We start from the raw sequence: 18,250 nt of genomic DNA, 5'->3' as shown, positions 1-18,250 counted from the left end.
TTTGTCATGCAAACACATCAGCTGTCAAACATGTCTCTGCTTCCGTCTTCTTTGAATCCAGGCCGACATGTAGAAGGGCCACGTGGAGAAAGGGGTCAGAAAGGTGATATTGGTGAGAAAGGAGAGCGAGGAGAAGAGGGAAGGTCTCTTCCAGGAACTCCAGGACAACCAGGTCTTCCTGGACCTCCAGGATTGCCAGGACCACCAGGTATATCTTGTTGTTCAAAGACACCTTGAGGACAAATGTATTTATCATGTTCTAATGTGTATGTCCCTAGTTAACCCAGGCGCTTGCAACATTCAGAAAGGAGCGCATGGTGTACCTGGACCTCCAGGGTTACAGGGAGAAGTGGGACAGAAAGGTAAGCGCCGGTAGACCTCATCAATGACCCAGATCAAAATAATATGACAACTGCATAAATTATGTGGGCAGGAGTGGAGCAGCGATTTTAAAAGTGAGCGTGTTCTTATAGGGTAGGGTAACCATCGACTCCCTATTTAGTTTATTAAATGAAATTACTAAAACCATGATAAAGCTGTTATTAATCATTTTGAAACTTACTTTGTCCCATTTTTGCCCCTTTTAGTTTTTTTTTTTTTAGATTTTTTCAGATTTTAGCTTAAATGTCCCTTTTTCCTAATTTTGACACTTTAATCCAATTTTTGTCGATTCTTTAACAATTTGTGTTGCCACTTTTCATTCAAAAAAGCATGCCTCTTTTTGTTCCACATTTTTGCCTGTTTTCACTATTGTTTGCCACATTTTGCTCATTTAAGCTACCTTTCGCCATTACATAACACCTGTTTCCTCTTTTTTGTCAATTTCTTTGCCATTCTTGATTGCTTTTGGCCCATTTTAGCAACTTTTTATTCCACGTTTTTGCCCCTTTTGGATAATTTTTTACAACCTGTTACTAATTTTTAGTCACTTCACTTGCACTTTTCTCATCACTGTTAACTCTTAGTTTAGTACCTTCTCTGTATGGCGGCTCAAATGGCTGGCTGTGATTGGCTTGATTACCATTCAATTAATCTAACTGGACCAATGCATTTTCAGCAATGAAAAAGTGAGGGGGATGAATTTGTGTTTTTATGAAAGTGCGGGTGTCACATCCCCCGCATCCTCCACGGGTGAGATGCACCTGAATGTGGTGATGCATCCACGCATTTATCGTTTCTGTGCCGGTTTCAGGTGACAAAGGAGACACTTGTTTCCAGTGTGAGAGTTCCGGCCCTGCTGGATTTCCTGGACCGCAAGGCCCTAAAGGAGATCGAGGTAGTTGTCCGAAACAGTTAAAAGTTCCCAAACATCTTTAGAAACACTGATAAACATCTTCACTAAATGGTCACTGTATTATTTCACCTGACAGGACCGCCTGGTCCAGTGGGCGGGAAAGGAGAAAAGGGTAATACTGGATTTCCTGGACAACCTGGACAACCTGTGAGTGGATTAAAGTTAAAAACACCAAGAGTAAAAAACTAACCTGAAAACTTTACCTTTGCCATTCAAAATAGGGTTTTAATCGTCTGCAGTATTTAATCTATCTGACACAGATCTGTCACAGTACTTTCTACCAGTGGCATCACTAGGCTGTTTTATTCAAGGCTAAAGCCCCAGATATTATTAAATTAGCCCAGAATATATATTTTTTGAAAAAAATAAATAATTCAACTTTCCAACTGTCCTTGAACGCCCCTTGTTTCCCACACAACAACCGAGTGTCAAAATCTCCACCATCTGTGATGTCAATAGGGTGACCATACGTTCGCATTTACTCTGGGTTATATTATAAATGAATCAATGTGTTCGGGTTTCCCAGTGCATCTCGGAGAACATAAACATAAACCTAAACAACATATTCTACAAGATAAATGAACGATGAAAACTTGAAACTTGTCTCACTTTACTCTGAAATAACTTTAATGGAACTTTAGATGTCTGTAGATAAGCAGTCAGGTAGTTATTTAAAGCTATAATAAACTGCATATTTTGTTTATTTAGGCAAAGCATACAAAAAGAATTTGCTGCGTGCGTATTTGGCATTTTCCTCTGGGCTAATCCCCTGATGTTTCAGAAACCTAGAATCACCCCTGCTTTCTACTCCATTACATTATATTATATTCATTTTCATTTTACAGCTTAAATGACACGTCATCAAATGGCCTTGTGTTATTTACATGCATTGTTATTAATAAAGATTAAATCACATGCTTTATGTATTCTTGAGTTTTTTTATGAGCCATTATTTATCCTGATTGATAAATTATTATTATTATTTTTAATTTTAATGTTAACGGAGTCATAGCAATTCATTATAATGTGCTCATCAGGGGTGATTTTTTTTTAATGTTTACTCAAAGCACCTTAGAATCATTGTCTGTTAATTTAATCCAAAACTATTGCTAAAATACCGGTAATACATTACAACATTAATACATTACTAATTGTACCAATACATACTAATGATAAAAGTCATAATGAGATTTACATATTAAAACAATTACAATCACATTTCCTCATATTTGGCCGTAGGGTAGTCAAGGTACTCCTGGGCTGATGGGGGTACCAGGTGCGGTTGGTGAGCCCGGTGACATCTTCATAGCTCCTGGTCTGAAGGGTGACAAAGGTCTTCCTGGTGCTCCTGGTTCTTCAGGGCAGCCAGGGCTGGATGGACTTCCAGGTAGAGACGGCCCTCCTGGACAGCCTGGATTGAAAGGGGAACCTGTAAGTACACGTGTGTTCTGGGTGATAAAGTAGTTGATCACATGTGATCCACTAGCGGGAGCGAGGGGCTGCTGCCTCGGCTCTACACACAGTGACGGCCGGGGGAATTGTCGCATTAAGTCTCTGAAAAAGTTCAAATTTTTCAACTTTGAGCGACTCGCTTGGCTAGTCGCTCAAATCACGCAAGTCACGTTGCTTGAGGGGAGATAACTCGAGGTTGTGTCATTTATATTGATTTGAATGTAATCTAGTCACTTCAGTCACTCCAGTCGCGTTCAGTGTGAACACACCTTGAGTGCTGGGGACGAGCACGTACGACGGCTTTACGTCAGAATGATTGACAATTAGGAGGACCATTAGTAGATGATCCACCCGGAATTGAAAGCCAAAGTAACATCCTCCACAATACCTTTAAAATGTATCAGTAAAGTGTACTATTATGCTGTATATTTTAGTCTAAATTTAGCTTTTATTAAAACACACATCTTCTAATAAAAACTTCTTTTAGGCCAAAGAAGGCATAAAAGGTGAACGTGGACTACCTGGTGACCCTGGTCTTAGTGGGACTCCCGGTGAGAGTGGACCTCCTGGTGCACCAGGATTTGGTCGACCAGGAGAGCCTGGTGAGAAAGGCAGTCAGGGGAGGCCAGGCCTTTCTGGAGCTCCTGGATTACCTGGTATGTTTGTGTGTGTGGGTGTTTGTGTGTGTGCTTTTTTTTTTTAGTTTATTAGGAAGAACTACTTCATGGAGAGTAAAATATGATGACGTATCTCCTCTAATACAACTTTGTCCACCAGGAGCTAAAGGTGAGCCGGGTAAAGGTGTGTTCACTCCTGGACCTCAGGGAGTTCCTGGACCCAGAGGAGAAAATGGTTTACCTGGAGTTCAAGGTGAGACAAATTTCACCTTCCCAAAGTGTGTTTACAATAATAAGATTTCTTCTGTTTTGTTTTTTTTAATCAAATGACTCTATTTGACTTGACTTGAATGAGTCAACCCAAATTTACTCCACTACAAACGATTCAAACCAAATGACTTCAGTCATCTTAAATTGACTGAAGTTGACCTAAATCAAATTGCGTCAACCAAATCACGGGCATTGACTCACGTCAAACCAACTGACTTTATTTCACTCTAGTTGAGTTTAATTGACACAAATCAATTCAGAATTAAAAAAAAAACTCCTTCCAAATGGATTCAAATGACTTGATAGACTCAAATACATGAAATTCAACTCGATTATATTGAATTCACTCAAATCAAATGACAGGCATTGACCTAAATGACTTCAAATGAATCAATTTTAGTTAGGTTTCCTACAATTGAATCAGCCTATTAGAGTGAATCAACTCACTGACACAAAGAACTCAAATTACTTAATCAACAAAAATTGACTTGAATCAAAATGCTCAAATTCACCGAAGTTGACTTCATTGGGTCGACTTTTGTCTAAGAAGAAACAGACTGAAACGTGCATTTTGAGGTCAGACATCGGTGCTGAGATGATATTTGATGATTTAATACAATTATATGGTTTTGTATTTTACGTAACTCTACTGTAATCATGTATTTATTCAATAAAAAATGTGAGAATGAAGATTGTAGATGTGGAACATAAACTCATAGCTATGTCCTATGTGTTCCAGGTGAAAGAGGTATACAAGGCGACCAGGGTTTGCCAGGATTTCCTGGAGAAAAGGGTGAAAATGGACCCCCAGGAATTGGATTTCCAGGCCCAACTGGACCTAAAGGTAAACTATTCTTCATTTTTTTTGCAAAGTTATGTTAACCTTTATATGTATCATTGTTGGTGAAATTACTTTCCCTCGTGTTTTTAGGAGTCAGTGGAATTCCAGGAGCACCTGGATTACCGGGAGAACCAGGAAGACCAGGACAGGATGGGTTCACAGGAAATCCTGGACAACCAGGACAAAAGGTGTGCATATTTGTCAACATATGTTAGTTATTAACTTATCATTATCAAGTTTGCTGTGAGATGCAGGAATGCTTTCTCTACTTGTTAGGGTGAACCTGGACGGGGACTACCAGGACCTAAAGGTTCTCAGGGCCTCGAGGGGATTAAAGGCTTCCCAGGAGAGAAGGGCAGTGTTGGGTTACCTGGTGTTCCTGGACAGGAAGGACAGACAGGACCACCTGGACCTCAAGGGGTCAAAGGTAATGCTTTCCAATAGCTCTGCTGTGAAGGTTAACTGGATTGAGAACATCATCGAGTCCATCACTTTTTTTTTTTTTTTTCTAAAAAGGTGAGATTGGTCCCCCAGGACCCCCTGGACTGTCTGGTGCACCAGGTCCTCCAGGAAAAGGATCGCCTGGAGCTCCTGGACCACAGGGACCACCTGGAGAGCCTGGACCATTTGGTGAGCACAGAGTCCAGTCAAAAGAATGCAAGATATTTTAGTGCACCATCCTGTCATTTTAACTGTAATCACAATCCATTGTTCCAAATACTTTTTGTTACGCTCTTTAAAAAACATTTCCTGTACTGTGAAGGCCAGGCAGGTGTAAAGGGAGAAAAAGGATATCAAGGCCCTCCAGGCTCGGACATGCCTGGACCTAAGGGAGACAAGGGATCCCCTGGATTCCCTGGTGTTCCAGGTTCTAAAGGACTACCAGGTTCTCCGGGAGTACCAGGCAAAGACGGACAAGTAGGATACCAAGGTGATACTATTATGTTTGTGTATTTGTATCTGTGTCTGTTTGTATCCATTCATGTTGTTTTACCTCCCTGGCCTTTGGGTCATGTAAGTCAAAAACATTTTTGATTCTCTGTATCTTTAAATTATTTCTCACTTTGTATGTTTTTTCTGCAGGTGCTAAAGGTGAAATGGGAGTCATAGGAACACCGGGAGTCCCAGGATTCCCTGGACCTCGAGGAAATCCTGGATCTCCTGGTCAGAGAGGTTTGTAACATATTTCATTTAAAATCTGATAATTCTTCTTAAGGGTTTTTTTTAATTTATTTATTGTAATTAATGCTACAAAAACTGTTTTCTTTCACACAGGTGATCCTGGATTTACTGGACCACGAGGTAATATTGGAGAGCTTGGTCCCAAAGGTGAAAGGGGAGAGCCTGGTCTTCAGGGACCCCCAGGGAACATGACTAAGGTTGAAATGGATAACATGAAGGGCGAGAAAGGAGATACTGGAGATCCAGGTATGAAACAATAAACTGATGTTTATTTATATTTATACAGATTTGACTCAAACCAACCAGTGAGTTGTAACTGTTTTACTCTTCAAAGCAAAACTACACAAAACAAACTATTTTTTGGTTCTTTTTGATCATTAATGTGCAAACATCAATTTTTCTCCAACTATCAGGTAATCCTGGACTTACTGGAGAGAAGGGCCACAGAGGACTTCAGGGAGAACCTGGAATGCCGGGCAAAGATGGAGAACCAGGGACACCTGGGCAGCCAGGTTATTTATTTGAAACCTTTCAAATTCAATGAAACTATTTTAACAGTTGAATGACAAATTCTGAGGCTCTATTGTTTACACAGGTAGAAAAGGAGACCCTGGTTTTGCGGGGCAGCCTGGGAGCATGGGACCACCTGGTCAAAAAGGCGGTAGTGGAGAGATGGGAATACCAGGTATTTTCTCTGCCGTTGTGTTGATAGAAGTAATGGTGCCTCATGTACAATTCCTGCTGAAAAGTGGCATACTGTATGCCTGTCTCCAAAACAGGTTATAAGCAGAAAAACATCTCGATGTATGATTTTGCATATATACACTTGAATAAAAGCACATATCTTTTGCCCTTATTTACATACGCAAATCACAGAACACATTTTTTTCTGTTAAGCACACTTTTCTCTAGCATCATCAAGCCATAGGGTGTAAGCTGTAAGGTGATATGAATATTCCAATCCAATTCCAAGATTTCAATTTCAATTAGCAGACACTTTTATCCAAAGCCAAGTACAACACAAGTAGTAGGATTAAGGAACTAGCTCAACATCCCACAGTTTTGGCCCAAAATGGCCACCAGTGCCGCTTAAAAGGTGTTGTTTAAGTGTAGGATGGCTGGCCAGCACCAAAGTACAGCAAAAACAGGCAGTGGGACAAACAAGGAAAAGCTCACCCCAGTGTTGTCAACTTAGCGAATTTCCTGACCCTTTAGTGACAACTTTTCAAAGGCAACTAGTGACAAATATGACAACGTTTTGCTTTGTTATTTGGGATGTTTGAGATTAAAGCACAAATTGTTACTCCGTAAGGTGCAATCCAGCCCCCTACCACTTCATTTCTAATACACGTTGCCCATTTACCTAATGTAAAAAAAAAGAAGACTTTTAACTTGTACTTAAGAACACAATTACCGGTAATGTATTTTCACATGTAATTCTGCACCAAGTTACACCTAAGCAAAAATTGTATGTTTTTTTGGTCAGGAGCCTACTAAACGTATTGACGACTATAGACATATTGGACACTGGGCATTTATATCTCATTATCGCATTACTTTAGGATATCGTGCACCACTCGGGAGAAAGCACTGTGTACTGTTTCACTGGTACAAGCTGCGTCAACATGCTGCATTGATTGATTGAACAATTGATATTTATTTGTTCTTGGCTGTCTTCAAACATATACAATACAATACAAATAATAAACATTCATTTAAACAATCAAAAATGTAATGGGCTGAAACAGTAACTGCTTATCGAGACCATCCCCATCCCCCCAGTGTTATATAAAAAACAATACAAACAATTCAATAACAGCAGTATTCATCAATTTAGAAACTTTTGATTCAATAGGTGCAAAGCATTTTGTTTTTTAAAGAATTTTTAAAAATAAATTGTGAACTCATTAACTTAAAGTGATCCTCAAGATCATTCCAAACTTTAACACCATAAACAGAAACGCACCTTCTTTTAACATTTGTTCTAAATTTACTGTGTTCAAAAATATAAACCTCTCTTAAATTATATTTTCCTTCTCTTTGTTTAAAAAATGACATAATACCCAAAGAAAGGCTTTTATTTCTTACTGAGGACACAATCTCTAACACTTTTAACTGGACAAATTCCATAAGTTTTATTGTTCAAGATTTTTTAAACAGTTCGTTAGTAGGTGTCCGGAATTCCTCTTTATGTATTATTCTTAGCGCTCTCTTTTGTAATTTGATTAATGGATCTATATATGTTTTCCATGTATTACCCCAGATTTCTGAGCAATAGGTAATGCAACATAAGAGAAGCATAAAGAAATTTTCGACACTCTATTTAATATACTTTTTGTTCTATGTAGAATGCCAATAGTTAAAGAAATTTTTTTTTTAATATGTTCTATGTGCGGCTTCCAGTAAAGCTCATGATCTATGATGAAGCCCAAGAACTTTGTCTCATAGACACAATCAATTTCTGTTCCATTCAGACCCAATTTCAAAGTAAAATCTGTCCTACACGATCCAAAACACGTCCATTTTGTTTTCTTTTCATTTAAGGAAAGTTTGTTTTTTTTAAACCATTTTTCTAATTTTGTCAATTTGTTTTCTACTAATGAAATTCAATTATTCATATATTGTCCTGAACAAAACATGTTTGTGTCATCAGCAAACATAATTAAGTAAAAGAATTGGGACACTTTGCAAATATCATTTAGGTGTATTATAAACAGCTTAGGCCCCAAATCTGAGCCTTGTGGAATTCCACAAGATAATATACATTTGGCACAGCCACACTAGTCACTGACTGATTGAACAGCCAGGCCATGCACTTGATTGTCTAGTGGTACATTACTATTACTTGACCCAATTTCCATCTGAGAATCCCCAGATTCCTGTTTAAGCTTGAACATATATGCATGGTTTAATGTACTGGGAAGATGCATCCTCCATAATTCTTTGGGTTTTAACAGATTTTCATCTGCATCACATAAAAGGCTAACAAACGACGTTACTGACTATGAACAGTTTGTATCACTGTTTACAATTTGCATTTGGCGCTGCGTGTATGTCACTACAACTTTTCAGTTTAGTTAGAAATGGCTGCCTCCGAGCGTTGATAGTTGCATGGCAATACAAGTAATTTCAGATCTTGAAAAGCTGTTTTATGCTTGTAGGTGTAGATTGGCAAAGAACTACATGTCAAAATACATTATGTTCTTGTCTACAAGTTTAAAAAAAGGGTTTGATTGTTTGAATTTAATGACATTTGTGTTTGTTCAGGGCCTGGTGGTCCAAAGGGTATCAAAGGAGACACCGGTACACCAGGTCATCCTGGTATCAGAGGAACTGATGGAGGAAAAGGAGATGCAGGAACACCTGGTGAACCAGGTATCGGGATTCCAGGATTCCCGGGCCCAAAGGTAGTCCAATAGTTTTTGTAGAAATTTTGCTTGAAACAATCTAAGCATGTATAGCAACTGTATAGAGGCAGATAGTCCAATTGAAATGCTACTGAAGTTGTTCCCAAACCAATATATTTAATACCTTCCAAGGAAATTTTATCATTAAAATGCTTATAATCCAAACACATTAAAATCCATCCATCCATCCAATAATCCAACCTTTATTGATTATCTGTGTTAAACCCTCAATCAAACAGGGTCAGAGCGGCCCACCTGGATTCCCTGGAAATCCTGGAGATAAGGGTCTAAAAGGTACACCTGGTATGACTGGGAAACCTGGACTTCAGGGACCGAAGGGAAGCCAAGGAAGTTCTGGGTATCCAGGTCAGATTATTTTCATTTGCCATACATTTCAATATATATCTAAAATAAATTAAACTATAAATCCAACATTTTGTCATTCTTTTTCATCATATAGGTCAGCCTGGCAGACCAGGGGAGAAGGGCACCTCTGGATTTCCTGGACCTGCAGGAGAAAAAGGACAAGAAGGGCGACCTGGTAAGCAATGGCATTTCTAGTGTGGAATGCTATTTTAAAGGTTGATGAAATACAAATAAAACATAGATGCAGGCTTTTAAAAATGACCCAATTTTAGTTATTCATATAAAAGTTCCTTTATATATAAAATATTAGTCAACTGCTGGGTATTTTTCTAAATACACTTTTAGACCTGCAATAACGGAGTGTTATTATGTAATATCGGTTTTTCTGGATAGCAGGAACACTCGCTCACTTTAACCAATGTTAATTAAAGCTACCTCCTTTCCAGGTGAAGCTGGGGTGCAGGGACCTCCTGGTCCTCAAGGAGAAAAGGGAGATACAGGAGTGGATGGCATCCCAGGATCCACAGGAGAACGTGGAGATCCAGGTAAATCTCAAATACCCTAAATGGAGTCTGTGTACCTGATGACTTTATGTTCTTTAAACCGGCAGCCTTGCAAATCTTATTTTCATGCTATATTGATCGATCCTTGTGATTACCTCCTCATCAACCACATCCACTAAAGGCGGGCGATTTTTGGCCCATTTTGAGCCTATTTGTCACTCGCTCATCTATTTTATGGATTAGCTGAGTCTCTGCTAAATCGTGTGTCGTGCACCGTGTAGTAAACATGGGGTCACAAAAAGCTATTAACACCTCACGACCAGCTCCAGATCAGCAATTGTATGGTCGTAAGAAAATCAAACATGTTTGAAATCCTGGTCACTCCTTATGCGAATCACTGCTAAAACAGTACCACGGACCGGCTTACCTCAAACTTTCACACTGCGCATGCATGAACACCGGAGGACCGCTGTAAAATTGACTGATCATACTGGCAATGTTTGCCCTGCCAGTTCCTGGTCCATCACATCGCCGCCATTTCTTTTTTAAAGCTCTTTTTGCTGAGATTTGCGAGTGTCTCTCCACTTCTGGGTTCTTCTTCTTCTGTTTTAATGGCGACACTTCGGAGTTGTTCTTCTTCCATTAATTTGTATGTTGCATTTCTCGAAACAAGACCCCGACGTGTCTTGTATGGACGTACAGTTTGAGCAGTCAGGTCGTGTCAGAGTGTCGGTCCATATAGTGTGAGAACATGAATCATGAGCTGCGCACATGTGGACTCTGCGATTAAGTTGCACAGTTTGAGCTGGAGCTGAGTACAACGATTGTCTGCCCGCCTTAAGTGTACAGTGAAATGATCATCCATGTTTTGATTTAACTAGTAGAATTATTAATTCTGTTTGACTTGTAGTGAAAATGTTTTAAAGCTGAGGTTAGAGCAATACAAGTTTTCTTTCCATTTTTCGAGCTATGCATCATGCACAGGGCTTATGCAGAGAAGTAGACAATCCAACGCAAGATCCACAGACAAAGAGAACGGGACATCAAAGTCTGCTTGCTTTTCTGAACTTCTACTAAAGCAAACAAATGTTTAACTAGAAAGTAACTTGAGGTATTTCTATTAAGGAAGTGTGATACCTCTACAGATGGTAAAATTTGAAGCCATTAAACTTATTGGAATTGTTCATCCTCCTTTTTTTTTTAAAAGCTACACTAACTAATAATATACTAAAAAATGAAATGAGAGGGTTAAATTGGCTCAATGTGTTAACACTGAGTCACATCCAGCCCATTCAGATAACAACAACGAGAGAAATATCTTCCTCCCCAGAAATATACATGTTTAGTGAAACCTTCAACAAGATTACATTTTTTCCTTTAGTAGATATAAAATTTCGAATTTAATTTCGATTTAAAATAACTTAACATAATGAATAAAATAAACCTGTTGACTAAAAACCTTTACCATTTACATGTATTAATCAACAATATTTTAGTGCTTAATGGAAAAGTGCAATAGAAAATCTTGTAGTAAAAGAACAGAACTGGTGATCTAAATGATACGTTTAAATAATAATAATTTGCATTATATAATATATTGTGTTTACATGTACATTGTATGTCATTTCTTGCAGGTTTACCTGGCAGTGGTCGGCCTGGTGCACCTGGTTTCACTGGTGGTAAAGGTCAGAAATACTCTTTGATGTAGATCCCTGTAAATTATATCCAACCAACAGAGACTCATTATTTGGATCTTTCTTGTCCTGTCTTGTAGGTGACAAAGGTAGTTCAGGTTTGCCTGGCACCCCGGGTCATCCTGGTGTCCCCGGAATCAAGGGAGACAAAGGGTTTCCAGGCCCACAGGGGTCGATTGGTGAACCAGGACAGCAGGGTGTCCCAGGTCTCTCTTTGGAAGGTCCTAAGGGAGATAAGGGAGAGACAGGACCACCTGGAGAACCAGGTAATAGAAATTATCTGATACAGTTTTTTTTTTTATTACACATCAAAGTATTTACACATATTTGCAGTTATCAATGCTGCAAACATCTACCAAAGACATAGCATAAAGATGACGTTCTGTATAATATTCTCCAAACCTCTGTTATACTTTTCCAGCAAAAGATCAAGTTTGCTGTGTTAAAGAGTTTCTCTTCCTGTTCCCATGAAACAGGACAACCAGGAGTACCCGGAGTTTCTGGTGTTACAGGCAGAGATGGGCAAAAAGGAGATAAAGGAGATCAGGGTCTTCCTGGGTTCCAGGGAGAGTCGGGACACAAGGGGGACCCTGGAAATCCTGGATTTTCTGTACGTCACAAAAACTGACTTTTCTTTCATATTTTAATCAATTAACATGAAATAATTTCCAATCTGATGTTATTGTGTGTTTTGCTATGTGTCGTATATAGGGAAAATCTGGCCTTCCAGGTATAGATGGACAGAAAGGAGAGCGAGGAGTTCAAGGTGTCCCGGGCTTCCCAGGTAAATAGTATTTGTTTGGTAGGCAGGATTGTTAGTATATGTGTGTTTAAATGTATTTTCAATAAATGATCTAGATAATTAAAAAACAAACGAATATTGCCCTTAGGTCCAAAGGGTGTTTTTGGAGACATTGGACTTAAAGGAGAACTGGGAGACCAAGGGTTCCCTGGAGAGAAAGGTAAAATATATCAAGAGAGGAATCTGTGTATGTTTCATTCTTTCATTATTTTGTTTCAAAACCAAATTGAAAAAACAAATAAAGACAAAAATATGACAGCCATACATTTACAACATTGAAGTGTAGCTTAGGCTAGGCGAGTTTTCCCTGAACACACCACTGTCCCCCTCTCTACCGTAGAACCTGGTGTAAAGGTATAACATTATTATGAAGCCAGGATAGCGCAAACAAGATTTCACGTAACTCTCACCAAAAAATGTTCCCATAAATATCCGAGTACCACACAAATAAAATTTTTCAGTTTGACTTGAAATTCAGAAAAACACCGCTTATCTAGTTTGGTTTTTTTTTCTGTATTTTGGTTTTGGTTTTAAATCAATAAAACAAAATAACCACACAATTTATTTTGGTTTTTAATTTGGTTTTGAAATGGGTAACCTAAGAACAAACCATACACAGATTGGACATCAAAACTGGTCAATATTGTTTTCTTTCTACCACAGTTTCTTTGGGTATAGTGCGTTTTAATCATAATAAATGTTATATGATAGGTAACCATGGCCCTCCTGGTCCCCCGGGTCCACACACATATATCAAAGGAGACATTGGCTTCCCTGGAAATCCAGGCTTGCCAGGACCTCAAGGTCCACCTGGGCTTCCCGGACAAAAAGGACTACAAGGTAACCTTCAACCCCCTTTAATCACAGCTGAAGACACTATTCTGCCTTTCTAACTCAACATTTCTCTCATTGTTTTTCACACATCTCAGGTGTGACAGGTATCAGTGGACCAAAAGGTGAAGAGGGCATCCCTGGACATCACGGTCATCATGGAGCCAAAGGAGAGCCTGGCCCGCGAGGACCACAAGGTAACAAGTTCTGTCAAATTTAAGGTTGTAGTTTTCCTGATTTTCGGATACTTTGTGTACATTTTTGTTTATTCAAATTCTTTAGGACCCAGAGGACTTCCTGGCCCACCTGGACCTGATGGTGTTCCGGGTCAGGTGGGTTCACCTGGACCTTCATCCATGGATCATGGTTTTCTGGTAACACGTCACAGTCAAACAGTGGACGTGCCAAATTGTCCAGAAGGAACGTCCCTCATATACGATGGCTACTCTTTGCTTTATATACAAGGCAATGAACGCTCGCACGGGCAAGATTTAGGTAAAAAACCAGGACTCAAATTAGGAGGAAAAGAGAAAAAATGTTGATGTAGCAGCCTGGAGAGAATGTCTTGTATGTCTTTGTTTTAGGTACGGCAGGCAGTTGTTTGAGGAAGTTCAGCCCCATGCCCTTCCTCTTCTGTAACATCAACAACGTGTGCAACTTTGCCTCTCGTAATGATTATTCCTATTGGCTCACCTCACCTGAGCCCATGCCAATGAGCATGGCACCCATCACTGGGGAAAGCATCAAACCCTTTATCAGCAGGTTCATCAGCATTTTCTGCTCGTAATGGTCCACACATTGTTTGTTTTAGACAATGTTGACATAACATGTTGTTCTCTTATGCGTGTGTAGATGTGCGGTATGTGAAGCTCCAGCCATGGTGATAGCAGTTCACAGTCAGACCATCATGATCCCACCCTGCCCTCGGGGCTGGGACTCTCTATGGATTGGCTACTCGTTTGTCATGGTACGACATATCATCACCTGTTCTTTTCAAGCACAATTAGTCCGACACTTCACACTTGATTTTTTAAGGCGCACTCAGCCACCCATGCCCAGTCAAAGCACAAATACCCACCTCACCTTTCCCCACTGGCCTGCAAATCTTATGGTTAACATTCAAATCTGAGCTTACACCCACTCATGCATATACATGACGGCCCAAAAAATGGCCTGTTTTTTAACAAGTGACTTTTCAGAGGACTAAAACCAAAACAGGCAAGTTAGGAAAAAAAACCTCAATACTTTTTTTTTAATCAGCGAAAGACATAGCATTGGCCTCATATATCAATAAATCAAAGATCATTTGCTTGGTGTGGAGTCCAATAGAGGGATGCGTAGAAGTGTTTTTACTTTGTTACTTTGTCGCCTGCAGCTTAAAAAAATAAAGCAATATTGTGATTAATTAGATTTTTGTTTTATTTAAAAAAAAAAAAAAAAAAAATTTATGTATATTTTGCCATTTTAAAATCAGTTGCAAAATGTTGTTGGTCTACTAACATTATTTCATGGTATATAATTCATTTTCTGTGTTTTTAGGTGTCCTAACAAAACCTTCCATAGCAAAAAAAAAAACAATAAGCACAAGAGAAAGTATCTTTCCTCACTAGTTTTATTTGTGTTTGTGTAGCACACCAGTGCTGGTGCTGAGGGCTCAGGCCAGGCTCTGGCCTCTCCCGGTTCTTGTCTGGAGGAATTCCGCAGCGCTCCATTTATCGAGTGTCATGGTCGGGGAACCTGCAACTACTACGCCAACTCCTACAGCTTCTGGCTTGCCACCATTGAAAACAACGAGATGTTTACGTAAGACAAAAAAGCTCACATTTATTTCCAGATAACATCTTAATGGCCTGTAAACATCTTCTCTCATGCTGCAGTTTAACGCTAGTAATTGATTTACGGGTGACACGAGACTCGAATGGGTGCACCAAGGTTGGGGTCAATTATAATTTTAATCATTTAATTGATAATTAATTACAATTATAGCGTAACTGTAATTGTAATTGTAATTTAAAAAATCTGTTGCTGGCGTAATTGCAATTAAATTGTAATTGAGTTCAGATCATTTACATGCAATTGCCTTGAAAATTCTATAAAAATTGTCAATTCTAATTTAATGCAAAACTGGGGAACCACGTTACAGTTCTATAAATATGTAGTTAACATTTATTACAATATGTTTCATATCAAGTTTTCCCACATTTTACCATTTAAGAAATATTTAATCGAGGGGTATACGGACACAGAAAAGGCTCAGATACCCACACCAAAAATGTTAAAACCTATATTTTCATTGGTTGGGAAGCCGAGCAAGTTAACCAATAGATAGGAAAGAAAATAGATGATAGATATTTGTTTTTAGTGTATTTTACAGCTGATTTAGGACCCGTTATCATTAGAGATGCTAACACTAGAGGAAGGCTAACTTTTCATTGGTTATTTATTTCAGGTTCAGTAATTATGATTAATTGTAATTGAAATTTAGTTTTTGAAAACGTAATTATAATTGACTTTCTGAGGAAAAGAAATAATTGTAATTGAAGAAAATGCTTGTAATTGAACATGGGTAATTGACAACATAATTGTAACTGAAAAAAAAAAAATGACCTCAAACCTGGGGGGCACAACACTGACATTTGTACAATTCATGTGCTTATACAGTAATTAACATTTCACTCCTTGTATGTCTTACAGAAAACCTGTCCCTACCACACTTAAAGCTGGTAATCTCCGAACACACATCAGCCGCTGTCAGGTGTGCATGAAGAGGACATAAACCCACAAACCAGCGTCGTTCAGTTTCAAGAAGCTGCAAAAACAACACCAACAAATGCCTGCATGGACATCGACTTGGCTTTACGACCTGCTTTCAAAAGATGGTGCTATTTCCCTGCTGGCTTGGGTGAGAGGAGTGGGACAACAGAGACAATATTCACAGGATAGCCACGCATCGAACTTTACAAAACCAGAATGGGGACTGAGTGGGCTTTTTTGCTCTCTGTAGATACACACAATCCTAACACGTTTCCAAGGAATGGTGCCCAGTTTACCGCTGCACTGAGTAAATGCCCCACAACCTGGTAAACTGGTGCTGAAGTTGGTGAAGTCGGAAGGGCTATTTGTGTACGTCAGGTGCTACAGAACCATATTTGTCTGCTTTTTTCCTGTGTGTACTTTTCACTTCCTTTATTAAACCAAGCGCCAGCTGAATTGATGACATAGCTAAATATTTTATACCTTTGTTCCCCACTTTATAACTTGTTTAAACCTACTAATGTAAAAACTGGGATTTACCACTGGTTACAAAAGCTTGTCATTTGCTAAAACAGCATGTTGACCAATATGCAGACACAGATATATATATATAAATATCTCCTTCACACAGTTGTAAATATGATGCCTTTGTTTTTGCCATACTTAACCATACTCCTCAGGTAATTATTGAATTACTTTGTGTGCCATTAAGCCCATTTTTATTTATAAAAATATGACAGAGTTTGTTTTATTAGAGATAAAAAAACAGCAGTTCAATGATTGAAAACCCACACTTTTTTTACAATGACATAGCGTGCAACTTAGCACTGAATAATTAACATCAAGGGTGTGTACGCAAGTGTGCGGGTGTGTAAGTGTACAGTACATAAATGAAAGCGTCTGTGTGTTTGTGTGTGTGTGTGTTTGTAATGTTGCACAACCCTGTCTTGGACAATACAAAATCAATCAAATATTTAGTGAGAAGGATCATTCCTTCATTGTCATCAATGTGTTTAATGGCAGAAAATCTGTATTTTCAGATCAAATAAACCAAATCTTTCTAATCTTTGATACCAAAGGACACGCACATGTTTTTATGCCTAAGCAGAACATATGCACATAGTTTTACTTGTGTAATTTGTTGTTTTTTGGTGATGTTTGCACAATTAAGTCAAATTTGAAAAGGTCTGAACAACTTTTGTTTGCATATAACACAAAACAGCATCTTTAATGAATGGTCATAAGTTAATAACAAGCAAAATAACACATCAATATGATGTATTTCATGCAATAAATGTATTTATATATTGTACAATTTTTTTTTTACATTCTGTCCACGTCATCTTAGAAAGCTGTAATGCAGTACCTCATATGTGCCACATGAGGGAAGCACTTGCACATGGTGAAAGCCAGTCGCTACCAACCCAGCATTTTCATCTTGAAGGCCTCACATCATTTATTTATTGATTCATCTACTTGTTTGTAGCACCCAAATGATTACAATGAACGCCAAAAGCTGCTCCCAAACGTACTTTGAAGAGAAGTTAAAGAGCAGCATCACTCCATCATAGCACACAGCTACTGCCTCAGCACTTACGCTGGGATTGAGGCCAACAAACCCGTTCACCCCAAGAAAACACAAACAGATCAATAGACTCAAGAGAGCACCAGATAACCTCGTCTTTCAACACTGCTCATGTCTTTCATTTATAACCAGAATCCTACCCTTGTTTCTTCTCTTGTCACCAGACAAACAGAGACCTTGATCCCGCTTCGCAAACGACATAAACATGTCTGACGAGGCCTTGACCTTTGATCTTTTGATTCAAGGTCAGTCAGGTGGATCTTGAAGGGGTTTGAACGTACCATTGAGAAAAAGGCCAAATGCTCAAAGAACAGGAAGCAGTTTTGCGATGAGCATGATCCTTTGCTACAAGGAGAAGATATCTGAAATTACACAACTAGTGAAAAGAAAACTAAGAATATCAAGACCACAACATAAATTCTGATGCCAGAGATTCTACGAATTTCTATAAAATTTCTACGCTTTTATGAGGAGGAATTTCAGATGTTTCGAACTTGAAAAGTGTTATGGAAACACTTTTTCCTCAAACACACATCACAGAATGTGACGTACATGGTGACATGACGTGACATACCTGGTCACATGACCACTCCTCTCCGAGAAAACATGGCACGGTATGTGTAAACAAAGAAGAGATTGGAACATTTCTTAG

General features: G+C 38.8%; 1 protein-coding gene across 1 annotated transcript in view; it reads left to right on the top strand.

Moving 5' to 3' along the window:
- col4a1 (collagen, type IV, alpha 1) overlaps positions 1-17,091 on the top strand; it is a 49,616-nt gene extending 32,525 nt beyond the window's left edge. The window contains exons 21-52 of the mRNA XM_028436660.1: positions 62-208; positions 279-362; positions 1,193-1,276; positions 1,371-1,441; positions 2,534-2,725; positions 3,234-3,402; positions 3,524-3,616; positions 4,373-4,477; positions 4,565-4,662; positions 4,751-4,901; positions 4,991-5,104; positions 5,238-5,405; positions 5,558-5,647; positions 5,750-5,902; positions 6,070-6,168; positions 6,252-6,341; positions 8,924-9,063; positions 9,303-9,429; positions 9,524-9,604; positions 9,876-9,974; positions 11,567-11,617; positions 11,707-11,892; positions 12,103-12,236; positions 12,338-12,410; positions 12,517-12,588; positions 13,140-13,268; positions 13,358-13,456; positions 13,542-13,754; positions 13,844-14,021; positions 14,112-14,226; positions 14,890-15,062; positions 15,954-17,091. Of these exons, the coding sequence (XP_028292461.1) occupies positions 62-208; positions 279-362; positions 1,193-1,276; positions 1,371-1,441; positions 2,534-2,725; positions 3,234-3,402; positions 3,524-3,616; positions 4,373-4,477; positions 4,565-4,662; positions 4,751-4,901; positions 4,991-5,104; positions 5,238-5,405; positions 5,558-5,647; positions 5,750-5,902; positions 6,070-6,168; positions 6,252-6,341; positions 8,924-9,063; positions 9,303-9,429; positions 9,524-9,604; positions 9,876-9,974; positions 11,567-11,617; positions 11,707-11,892; positions 12,103-12,236; positions 12,338-12,410; positions 12,517-12,588; positions 13,140-13,268; positions 13,358-13,456; positions 13,542-13,754; positions 13,844-14,021; positions 14,112-14,226; positions 14,890-15,062; positions 15,954-16,035 (3,860 nt within the window). The 3' untranslated portion in view covers positions 16,036-17,091. The remainder of the gene's footprint in view (positions 1-61; positions 209-278; positions 363-1,192; positions 1,277-1,370; positions 1,442-2,533; positions 2,726-3,233; positions 3,403-3,523; positions 3,617-4,372; positions 4,478-4,564; positions 4,663-4,750; positions 4,902-4,990; positions 5,105-5,237; positions 5,406-5,557; positions 5,648-5,749; positions 5,903-6,069; positions 6,169-6,251; positions 6,342-8,923; positions 9,064-9,302; positions 9,430-9,523; positions 9,605-9,875; positions 9,975-11,566; positions 11,618-11,706; positions 11,893-12,102; positions 12,237-12,337; positions 12,411-12,516; positions 12,589-13,139; positions 13,269-13,357; positions 13,457-13,541; positions 13,755-13,843; positions 14,022-14,111; positions 14,227-14,889; positions 15,063-15,953) is intronic.
- The last annotated feature ends 1,159 nt before the right edge of the window (positions 17,092-18,250 follow it).

The sequence above is a fragment of the Gouania willdenowi genome, chromosome 21, assembly GCF_900634775.1.
Source record: "Gouania willdenowi chromosome 21, fGouWil2.1, whole genome shotgun sequence".
Classification (NCBI taxonomy): Eukaryota; Metazoa; Chordata; class Actinopteri; order Blenniiformes; family Gobiesocidae; genus Gouania; species Gouania willdenowi.
This window is presented reverse-complemented; position numbering and strand designations above follow the sequence as displayed.